The 12324-nt window shown below is 38.7% G+C and overlaps 1 protein-coding gene across 1 annotated transcript in view; it reads right to left on the bottom strand.

Moving 5' to 3' along the window:
- TET1 (tet methylcytosine dioxygenase 1) overlaps positions 1–9667 on the bottom strand; it is a 55194-nt gene extending 45527 nt beyond the window's left edge. The window contains exons 1-3 of the mRNA XM_008074671.2: positions 7358–9667; positions 2801–2891; positions 2144–2237 (exon numbers count right to left, since the gene is read on the bottom strand). Of these exons, the coding sequence (XP_008072862.1) occupies positions 2144–2237; positions 2801–2891; positions 7358–9620 (2448 nt within the window). The 5' untranslated portion in view covers positions 9621–9667. The remainder of the gene's footprint in view (positions 1–2143; positions 2238–2800; positions 2892–7357) is intronic.
- Between the last annotated feature and the right edge of the window lie 2657 nt (positions 9668–12324).

Below are 12324 nucleotides of genomic sequence, written 5' to 3'. Positions count from 1 at the left end.
AGAGATGAAGTCTCGCCAAGTTGCCCAGGTGGGTCTCAAACCTGTGGGCTCAGGCAATCTACTCGCCTCGGCCTCCCAAAGTGCTGGGATTACAGACTGAGCCACCGAGCCCGGCTGATTTGGCGATCTTAATTCATGTCTGTATTCCCAGTATCTAGCCCAGGGCCTGGCAACAGAAAGCACTCAATAAGCACAAGGTTTGTCACTTCTGTTTCTCACTCTGAAATCCTCCGTCCCACCAAATTCACTCAGATTGTAACAAAGTGAAGGCAGAGATCTTTTTTTTTTTTTTTGAGTCAAAGTCTTACTCCGTCGCCCAGGCTAGAGTGGAGTGGCACAGTCACGGCCACCCCAGCATCGACCTGCTGGGCTCTGGCGACCCTTCTGCCTCAATCTTCAAAGTAGCCGGAACTATAAGAGCACACTACCACACCTGGCTAATTTCTTGACTTACTGTAGAGACAAGGTCTCGCCAAGTTGCCGGGGCTGGTCTCGAACCCTCAGGTTCAGGCAATCTATTCACCTCGGCCTCCCAGATTGCTGGGATTACAGGTTGAGTCACCGAGCCCGGCCTGAGGCAGAGATCTTAATTGGGACCTGATTCTACTACACATAACAAAACAGCCCCAAAAGAACATGATTTAAATAAGTTAAAAAACAAAAATCACACATTTCTCTCTCAAGTGAAAGAAATCCCAACTTAAGAAAGCCTGGGGTTGGTATGACCATGACAGAACCAATGGTAGCAACAAGGATTCAGGTTCCTATATTTCCTCCCTCAACCCTACACTTTGTCTTCCACTGTCAACTCATGGTTCCAGTCATTAAGTCTATGTTTCATAAACTATTGAGTGAAAGACACAGACATGGCCATTGTTCTGTTAAGCACTCGCTAGGTCATGTGCTCTCTGAGCTATGGCCGCCATGTTTTCTTAGTTTAAGACCCCCTACCTTGGGGAGGTCAATCTCCTCTCCTCTCTAATTTACTTTCTAAATAAACTATATTTTCCAATCTTAAAAAAAAAAAGGAAAGAGACAGCCACAAAAGGCTACATTCTATAGTATACTAGATTCATGATGTTCAAAAGGAGGGTAAACAAATCTGTTCCAAAGGGTGATTACTTTTAAGAGGAGTTATTGATGAAAAGGGGCTAAAAGGGAGACTTCTAGAGTATTAAAAGTTTTATATCATCATATGGGCAAAGGTAACATGATTGTTATACATGTGAAAAATTCATTGATATGTACACTTATGATCTGTACACTTTACTGTATGTATGATACTAAGAAAAGTCCTTCTAAGACCTCTGATAATACCTTTGTTTTGACAGGACTATGTACTCCAAAGAGATTGAAGAAACAAAGTATGCTAAACAAGTAGTGTTTAGTGTCCAGCTCTCATGTCCTACACTGCTGTCACCTTCCAAAGATTGAAAAGTAACCAAGTCATCCAGACTACCAGAATAGCTAAGGTTATGGTAACTGTTTTCTTTAAGAATATCTAGGTTCAAACCCCATCTTCACTTTACATTTAATGTTGTTTTAATATCTCTAAAATGGGTATAAAAATAACTACTTTATGTTTTCTGAAATCACAGAGTTCCACTGTGAGGATGGATGAGACAACGTATGTCAAATGGCTCATGCCTGTAATCCCAGCACTTTGGGAGGCCAAGGTGGGAGGACTGCTGGAGCACAGGAGTTCGAGACCAGCCTGAGCAACACAGTGAGACCTTGTCTCTACAAAAAATAAAATTAGCTGGGTGTGGTGGCATGCGCCTGTAGTCCCAGCTACCAGGGAGGGAGGCTGAGGTGGGAAGATCATTTGCGCCCAGGAGGTCGAGGTTGCAGTGAGCGGGGATCATGCCACTGCACTCCAGTCTGGGTGACAGAGTGAGCTTAATGATCTGGACTCAAACAAAATGAAACAAAACAAGTAAAAACTATATGTGTTCAAACACTATAAATATTAAGGTGTGCTCTACCACCTAAACTCAAAACCTAGGCAAAGAGAAACAGCTTTCTTGTTACCTCCCCGCGGGAGCGGCTTTTTCTAGTCCACATTTTCATGCATATAAAAATTTGCTTTACATGTGGAATAAATCAATCCATTTTTAAAAATGTATAAATATGAAATACTTACCCACTTAGCGATTGGACATCCATGAGAACTCTTCCCTTCTTTCCCGGTGTATACTACTATTTCTATCCTTATTGCATTTCCTTTTTGACCATACCTGAGTATAAAACACAGTGGAGGGAATGTACTAATGAATTGGAATCTATACTTAGGGGCTTCAGCTTTTAACCTCTTAATGCCCATAAGATATGAATGTACAGAAGTCCAAAAATCAAACACTCCTAATAACGTGTTTGTGCTAAGAGTTTGGTTTTGCACGGCAGACGTTATTTGTTATTCAGTTCTGTTTACTTATCCTTGAAGATCGCTCTAAAAATAGCCTGACTCCAAGACAAGCAATGAGAACGTAGGGAATGCAGTGTCAAGGGTGATAATTTGACCTATTTCTACAATTATACAATATATGAAGGTAAGTGTTTCTGAATTTATCAAAGACAATTAGCCTTGCTGTGTGAGTGTCCCGTTATGTGCCCAACAGCTCACGTAACGAGGAACTCAGTAGTGACGCTAGGACACCCCTCTTTTCCTGGGCCCTAAGAAGCACTCAACTCTTACTCCTGAGAGGAATCTGTATCTCGTGTTTGTTCTTAGACATCATTCATCTGCACTGAGTCAGGCCCCCAATAAGAATGGTTTGAACAGGGAAGCATGTTTCCTCACCTAGTCTCCATGATTTCTCTGACAGCAGCAACACTTGGTCCTGCCCCAAGGTGTGTATAATATGGGCCTTTGTCTTTTTGTAGAACTCGATCTGTGGAAGGAATAAGATTATTAGACCCAGAGCTTTATAGAATCGCACAGGGGCAAGGAGGGAGCTGTTTTTACTTTTTTTATTCCCCTTCAATTCATAACCATGAATCTTGACAAGGTGTTTGTATACTTTGGTAATGAAAGTCAAGGAATAGCCCATGGAATTTAACTCGCTAATGTTCTTTTCTTCCTGCTCCCAACTAATTATTTCTTCCTCTAAGAATCAGAGGAGAAAAAAGTATTTTGTGATGTGGGTCATATGAATACTCCCATCTCCTGTTTGAAAACAAAATCTGTAGTAATTGAGGTGCAAAATTAAGTCATTCAAGACCAATAAATCTTAAAAGCTTGACCTTAGTATCCTATTAAAATTGAGCTGAGCAATTTGACTGCTGAGAATTTATTCGGCTACATACTTGCGCAGTTTATATATGTATAATGTCAATGTACAAAAACTGTTCCTAGTTACAATTATTTTTAATGTCAAAAAGAGATAAATACTCTTAACATCTGTCAATAAGATGTAGGTTGAATAAATTATGGAATGTCTTTATAGTAGAATACAATAAAGCTATTAAAATATGACATTTACAAACATTTAAAAATTCATGGCTTACTTAATTTTAAAAAGCAAGTAGAAAAAATAGTATGTTCTAAAAGACACATTTTATAAAAATGGAATAGAAATTAAAGTTAGCAATGTTATTCCACATAGACAACTGTAACAGGGATGGTTTATCTTCAGAGAATGGGACCATGAGAAGACATTGATATCATATTTCTGTTCTGTTTGAATTTTTTATTTTTTCACTCAAGGTCTCAGTCTGTCATCCAGGCTGAAGTGAAGTGGCATGATTACAGTCCACCACAGCCTTGAACTCCTGGGCTCAGGCAATCCTTTTATCTCAGCTTCCCGAGTATCTAGGACTATAGGTGAGTGCCACCATGCCCGGCTAATTTTTAAATTTTTTTGTAGAGACAAGGTCGCAGTATATTGCGTGGGCTGTTCTTCAACTCCTGAACTTAAGCAATCCTCTTGCCTCAGCCTCCCAAAGTGTTGGGATTTACAGACATGAGCCACTGCGTTCAGCGAGTCTGAATTTTTGTGAACATAAATTAGATATTTCTATAATGTAAAAATATTTTCTACAATACTTCCATCTTGGCCTTGAGAGTCATGCATAACAAAAATCACTGGGGAGCTCTGCATCTAATGAATTTCTGGCCATGGTATATCATTAAATAATGACACCAAAGAGTCATTATTTAATCATTTTTATTGGACATCAAATACAATGAAGAATTATTTTGTGGCTTCATAAGCAAAGTACATCAAACAGATTTTAACTTATTACTAGTTATCTAGAGCAGTGGTTCAGAACCAGGAGCCATTTTGCTTCTAAGGGGACACTTGATAATACCTGGAAACATTTTTGGTTGTGGCAACCTGGCAGGTAGGTGTGCCTAGCATCTAGTGAGTAAAAGTCAGGGATGGTGCTAAACATCCCACAATGCACAGGACAGCTCCCCCACAAGAAATAATTATTAGGCATAAAATATCAATAGTACTAAGTTTGGGGACCCCTGACCTAGAAGTCAATCACTCTATTTTGCTAGAACCTAATACCACCATGAACATTCTCTGCCTTCAGATATAATGCTTCTAACTTGGAATGATTTCTGAGTGAGTCATTTTTTTGGTTTCTATCTTTAAGTTCTCTTTTCTGCACAATGAGCACAACAAACTCACGTGTAATGATTCACAAAGACAACGTAACAGTGTATAATACAACTCTTGAGTCCATGACAGGTACTCAGTCAGCTTTAATGCCTGGCTGTCTTTACTCTCATACACTGGGACCAGCTATATTGTATCAGAGAAGGGTTTAGAAGCTAGAAAATCACCCTTTTAGAACCATGTACATAGTAAAAGGAGACTAGTTCAGGCATATGCCTTTTTAAATTTAAATTTAAATTTTGAGTGGGAGTCTCACTCTGTCACCCAGACTGGAGTGCAGTGGCATGCTCTTGGCCACTGCAGCCTCGACCTGCTGGGTTCAGGTGATCCTTCTGCTTCAGCCTTACAAATAGCTGGAACTAGAGATACACACCACTACACCCAGTTAATTTTGTTTTTGTTTTTTATTGTAGAGACAAGGTCTCACCAAGTTGCCAAGGCTGGTCTCAAACCCCTGCACTCAGGCAATCCTCTCACCTTCGCCTCCCAAAGTGCTGGGGTATCAGGCATGAGTCATTGTTCCTGGTGATATATAAATTTTTGTGGCATTTATTTGTTGAATTAGAGAGTTTTTTTCCATTTATGCTGATATCAGAAAAATGTTCTCCCTTTTACACTTCAGATGTTTGAAGCAACAGAAGATGGTATAGGCTCTGGAGTTGAGACTGCCTGTCCCTCAAACACACTTCAGTCACTTAATAGCTGTGAAGTTCTCTATGCCTTGGTTTCTTCATTTGTAAAGTGGGGATAAGAAGCCCTCCTTCTGTAGACTTGTGAATATAACAAGTCAAGGGCATGGCACAATATGAAGATTCGCAGTAAGAGCTCCAGAATAGGCATCATTATCATTATCACGCTCTTCTCTGCTAGGTCCAAGAACCTCTTATTCTCCCAATTCAACCCCACTTAGACACCAGTCTCACTCTTTCCAGACTGTAAGAGTCTTCCCAGAGGAGCCTATCCTTGGTGATTGACACATGACAGTTTGTCAAAACTGTGTTGAATGATGAGCAGAGAAATGGAAAGATATTATTTCTGTGAATCAAGTGTACTTTGGATAACCAAGGACTAAGTCAGCACTATACTATTTTTCCACTGTGATTAAAAATTAGAATGATAACTTATTCTTCTCCACAATCCTTTACTCATTCTGGAATGTACTAATGAACCACCTGCTTCTACTAAAAAATCTATTTTTGTTCAGGGTAAATCTTGAGTCTTTGCGAGACTTTCAAGAGAACTAAACCTATTTGGATGGGGTTCAAACAGGTTATTTCACAAGTCCTATTCTATCATAGTTGTATAATAGATAAATGGGGACTCAAGCATATTAACAGACTGTAATGATACAATCTATTTAATTTCCCCATTTTTTACAATAATATGAATCAACAGGTTTATTATATTTGGGTGCTTATGTAAAATTTGAACACAGACCATAACTAATCAGCACAGGATTCAAATTAAGCATTCACATTTCAAAGATAGACCAAATTTCTCATAAAGTCTACCTGAAAATCTTTACCCCAGCAAGAGTTTTGCATGACTTTTAACACACAGATAAATTTGTTAGTTTCTGAAAATTCACTTTCAATGATTCCTAAGGCACAAAATGTATAACACATTGGTTAGAAATCAATCCATAACTCAGGTATTAGCATAAAGCTATTTGTTGCTTTTTTTGAAATGGGAAAACAATTTTTCTTGAACAAATTTTTACTGCTCTCCAGTAACTGGTTATAACATCCCAATATTACTACTTCTTGGTGGCAACTCACGCAAATTATTGGAACCACTGTCAAATTCTACCTCGAGCAACATTTTTATTGGTATCGACTTTGCTTCTGGCATAAAGAGATACTGAAATTTGTTAAAATATATTAAAACTCAAAAAGGTTTATAAATCCTTCAAGTGGCCAAGATTATGTTATTTCTTTCTTTTTCTTTTTCTTTTTTGAGTTAGAGTCTTACTCTGTCACCTAGGCTGGAGTGCAGTGGCACTCTCACAGCCACTGCAGCCTTGACCTGCTGGGTTCAGCCGATCCTTCTGCCTTCAGTCTTCCAAGTAGCGGAATTACAGGTGTCACCACCACTCCCAGCTAATTTTTTGATTTATTGTAGAGATGAGGCCTCACCAAGTTGCCCAGGGTGGTCTCAGACTTGTGGGCTCAGGCAATCCTCTCACCTCGGCCTCCCAAAGTGCTGGGATTAAAGGCTTGAGCCACCACGCCCAGCCTATGTTATTTCTTTATGTAGGGTTACACCCTCTGAATTACACAGAGTACTAGACGCTGGAAAAGATATAAACTAGTTTTAGTTCTAGATTAGGATGGCTGCTGCCACCTATACTTCATATTCTATTTCACACACAAAAATTATTGAAGGCTTGAAGGTTGAAATTATTTGGATTCAAGGAAGAACAACCCAACTATAATAAAGTATTCAGGAAGTTCACTCTCATGTTATGCACGGTAAACAACTCAAGAGACATTTGTCTTGAGAGAAATCAGCATATTTTCTATTTGAGAAAGGTTACTTTTGTTTTTCCAAATCATTAGTTGAACCAATAAAAATCCTGAAAAATGGTTATAGAATTACTTAATACATCTCAGTTGAATAGGAATGGGGCAAAAAACACCACACAAAAAAGATGAATTGGAATTTGCTTCTGTCATGACTTGGGGCAATGTACGCAGGGGTGAGAAGAACACATCCACACAAGCACTTACCAAGACAGTTGCAGGTGGGCAGTTCAGAATCTTTAGTTATAGACACCAGGTTTTTTGTAGGATTAGTAAAGAAGTTCATGGCATAATCACTAAAACTTTTCTGTGCACTGTCTCCTGAGGAAAGTTCTGATGGTCCAATGGTAGATGAACAGATTTCCTCCTCACTTTTGTTAGAGACCACTGTAATTCCACCTGAACACATTACATTTACATTCCTGAGAATTTGTGCTGGGTCCGGTAAGGGTGTCTCAAGGGAGACGGCAGGAAATGTTGGCAATCTCTGATGCGTGAGTTGCTCCTTAACTTCCTGTTGAAACTGTGTTTGGTCATCACCTGCCATCACATTAGCACACTGGTTAGGTGGAGAGGAGGGCTGGGTCGAAGGGTGAGCTTTCTGATTGACATTCACTGTTGACTGTACCTGAGAATTATAAGCTTTATCTGTAAACGCCTGCCCGTTGGCTTCTGCTTTAAAATGAAATAACGTGAGAGCACCCAGTGGTTCAACCTTCATCACTTTTTCTTGTGCTATTTCAGGGTATCTCTCGAATTTTATTTGAGTGAGTGGAGGAAATAATTTTTTGGGTTGTATGGTTGAACTTGTTTGAGAAAGTGGTTTCCATATTTTGGTTACGGGAGGAATTTTACCTAAAAGAATAGGGAAATCATGTGGACCAAACTGCCCAAATCTTTGAAATTTGGATGCTATCCAAATGTCATGTAACTTACTATATTTATGAGACAACTCTTCCTGCTTCTGCTGATCACTTTCTTGAGAACTTACAACTGTGGGCTTCTTTTTCCGCCTATCTCTTGATGGGGTAGATTTTGTCTTTTTCTGGGTTGTGTTTTTTTGCTTTGTTGATGATGAGCCATAATTATTTTGTACACTTGAGGCTGGTTTCTGTTGTATATTACCTTTCTCTTTACTGTATTTTTGCTGTACATTACATGCAACAAGGCTTGTTGGTGTACTTTCAACATTTTTGTCCTCTGGTTTTATGTAATTGAATTTAATTATCGATGCAAGTTGTGTTAGTTGTGTTGCAACATCTTCCTCAATTTGAGTATGGGCTGCATCCTGACATGATGAATCATCTGATTCTAAATTTTTACTGCTGTCCAGTAACTGGTTACAATATCCCAATTTACTACTTCTTGGTGGCAGCTGATGCAAGTTCTTGGAACAACTGTCAAGAGTAATTCTACCTTGAGCAATACTTTTATTGGTATCAATTTTGGATGAATTTGATTTTGGTATTAAAAGAGATACTGAATTTGTGACTTTTGAATATTCATGTGACTTTGTGGATACTTGGTTAGTAGCTGTGCTGATATGTGACTTTGAAAGGGTATTTTGGCCATTAAATATCACTGTGTTGCATGAACTTTGCTTTTCCAAAGACGTATGGTGATGAAGGTTTGGTGGCTCTCCTTGTAAGTTTGGATCCTGAAGGTCTTTTCTTACAGAATAGAGGATAGCTTTGCAGCTATTAAGCAAACTGGCTGTTCTTTGCTCTGATTCTTCATCTTTCTCTGACTTTGATGGTGAGGAGTTCTCTGATGGGGCTTCTGAGAGTTGAGTCAGGGCTTCTATGGCTACCACTTGCTCCAGTGTTAATCTCCTATCTTTCATGAGGGATAAAAGACTTGGTTGAACTGGAGACCCATCTTTTGGTTCTTTACTTGGTATGTTCTCAGGAGTTTTTGGTTGATCAACTTCACTGTGTATACTAGTATGACTCTTTAGGTTGAAGTTTGAAGAATCTGGAATGGAACTGCAGTTAAAGCCAGGCTTCTGGAAAACTAAAATATTACTCCTCCCCTTGAGATGATCACCACTCGCACTAGTAGCAATGGAACTCATGGCATTGTTATGGTTTGCAGTATCTTTTAGGAATTTATAAGAGTTATTTTCGAATGTCTTGCCAAATTCTTCAATATTAATTTTTTTAAATGACACATTTGTTTCAGTTGGTAAATATTGTATATTTTTAATTCCATTTCTTACAGTTTGTACGAACAATTTTGGAGGTTTGGTTTGTTTCTTGTCAATTTCAGAGTTTTTTGATTTTTCAGCTTCTGGGACATTAGCACTGAAATCTCCTTTGACATGATCTGTTAAATGTGATTTCTTGTTTTGTGTCCACTTCTCCACCTCAATGCCCGTCATGCTTTCTTCATTTTTAGTTACATTTTCAAGGGGATTTGTGTTCAATTCCAATCTTTGTTCTTCCCCATGACCACATCTACTGTAGTCCATGGATTCTGACTTGAGGCCATTTACTGGTTTGTTGTCAAAATCTGCCTGTAAAATAAATACAGGAGCTATTCAAATTATTTATTTAAATATTTGAGTAAGAGATGTAGATTTTTACAATTTAATAACAACTAAATGCGAAACCCCTGTGAATACAGCCTAAGATAATATTATTTTTGCTTTTTACATGTTCAGAGAAGTCACACAAAACCAAAAAAGTGCATTAAAGGAAAAAGAAAAGAAAAACTAGAAACTGTCGATCTTATACTTGTTAATATTTTGGTATGTTCATTTGCTCTTCCAAATAAATTTTGTTTTAAAATGTTGACATTGGCCGGCCTATACTCCCAGCACTTTGGGAGGCCGAGGTGAGAGGATTTCCTGAGCCCACAGATTCGAGACTAGACTGGGCAACTTGGCAAGACCTCATCTCTACAATAGGTCAACAAATTAGTTGGGCTTGGTGGCGAATGCCTGTAGTTCCAGCTACTTGGAAGGCTGAGGCAGAAGGATGGCCTGAGCCCAGCAGGTCAAGGCTGCAGTGGCCATGAGCGTGCTACTGCACTCCAGCCTGGGCAAGAGTGAGACTCCGACTCAAAAGAAAAGTTTCCATTGGTAGCATCCACTTGGTAATATCCGTCATTTTAATACAAACTATATTCAAGTAGAACATATAAACAGAAAAGTGTACAAATCATAAGGATAGATTGGTGAATTTTCACAAAGTGAACACCTATGCAACCAGATACCAAATGTGAAACACCTGTCTTGTCATCATTCAACCTCCAAGAGGTAACCACTGTCTTGAGCTCTAACATCATAAATTTCCTTTTTGCTTATTTAAAAACTTTACAAAATTGTTTTTCACTCAAAATTAGATTGATGAGATACATCAATATTGTTAATATATGTGTAGTCTACAAATTCTTATAGTTGTATAGCAAATTCATTGATTGACTATATAATATAGTTGTCTATGCTACAAGACAAAGAAATTTAAATTATTTTAAGTTTGTAGCTAATTAAATATACTGATATTAACATTCTAACGTTATCTTTGAGTGAAATACTTATGCAATGAGTGGTGTGAAAGTGCTGATTGACAGTGTGTGTATTTTCGGCTTTAATAGAGAGGCCAAATAATTTTCTAAAGTGATCATCAATATATATTCTGAGCAGTTATTATGATAATTCCAGTTATTCCATATTCTCATTAACAATGAACAATCTTCTGTCTTTTCACTTTAGTCATTCCAGTGAATAGAGAGGGATATAATCCCCCTTTTTTTTTTATTGACATGAAATTTACATGACATGAAATCCATTATTTTATAGTTTTAGAGCACACAATTCAGGGGTATTTAGTTTATTTGGAATGTTGTACAATCATACTCATGATCTAACTCCAGAATATTTTATTTTATTTTATTTATTTATTGAGTTGGAGTCTCACTCTGTTGTCCAGGCTGGAGTGCAGTGGCACGCTCCCTGCCATCTCAGCCTTGACCTGCTGGGCTCAGGTGATCCTTACACCTCAGCCTTCCAAGTAGTTAGAACTACAGGCACACACTACCACACCCAGCTAAGTTTTTCATTTATTGTAGAGGTGAAGTCTCACCAAATTGCCCCGGCTGGTCTCCAATCCCTGAGCTCAGGCAATCCTCTTGCCTCGGCCTCCCAAAGTGCTGGGATTACAGGTTTGAGTCACTGAGCCCAGCCTCAGAACATTTTCAAAACTCCAAAAAGAAACTCTGTATCCATTAAGAAGTCTCTCTCTATTTCCCCGTCTAATTCTTATTTATCTATTTTTTATTTATTTTTTATAGATGGAGGTATCATTATGTTGCCCAGGCTAGCCTCAAACTCCTGGGCTCAAGTGATCCTTCTACCTCAGAGCCTCCCAAGTAGCTGGGACTACAGGTTTAATCCTTATTTTGCAAAACCTTGAAACAATGCATCAAACATTATACCACAGGAACAAATACATTAGAGGTATGTCCACTAATATTATTTTTTTGATTTGTTGTTTTGATTTTTTGTTTTGATTTTTTGTAGAGACAAGGTCTTGCTATGTTGTCCAGGCTGGTCTTGAATTCCTGGAATCAAGCAATCCACGCACTTCAACTGGGAATTCAGGTGAGAGCTACTGCGACTGGCTCCATTGATATTAAGAATAAAGAACAATAATTCCCACTCTACAGTGTATACATATCTCAAAACGTGCTGTACATGATAAATATATACAGTTTTATTTCTCAATTTAAAAAATGAATACATTTTAAAAAAGAATAACCTCTCTACCGCTAATATTTAACATGACTCTGGAGGTGCTAGTCAAAAGGAAAAAGTTGTGGCTCAGCCTGTAATCCGTGCCTTTGGAAGGCTGAGGTGAGTGGATTGCCTGAGCCCGCGGGCTCGAGACCCGCCTGGGCAACTTGGCGAGACCTCATCTCTACAATAAATCAAAAATTAGCCGGGTGTGGTAGCGTGTGCCTGTAGTTCCAGCTACTCGGAAGGCTGAGGCGGAAAGATCCCTGGAGCCCAGCGGGTCGAGGCTGCGGTGGCCGGGAGCGGCTGCTACACTCCAGTCTAGGTGACAGAGTGAGACTTCAACTCAAAAAAAAACAAAACAAAACAACAAAAAAAGGATACTTGTTATTGAATAAAGATAATTTAACTGATTCCATAGAAAACCCAGTAGTACTGA

This window comes from Carlito syrichta, unplaced genomic scaffold (genome assembly GCF_000164805.1).
Source record: "Carlito syrichta isolate Samal-C Ts95f unplaced genomic scaffold, Tarsius_syrichta-2.0.1 Scaffold316850, whole genome shotgun sequence".
NCBI lineage: Eukaryota > Metazoa > Chordata > Mammalia > Primates > Tarsiidae > Carlito > Carlito syrichta.
The sequence above is the reverse complement of the archived record's forward strand: the minus strand, read 5'-3'. Positions and strand labels throughout refer to the sequence as shown.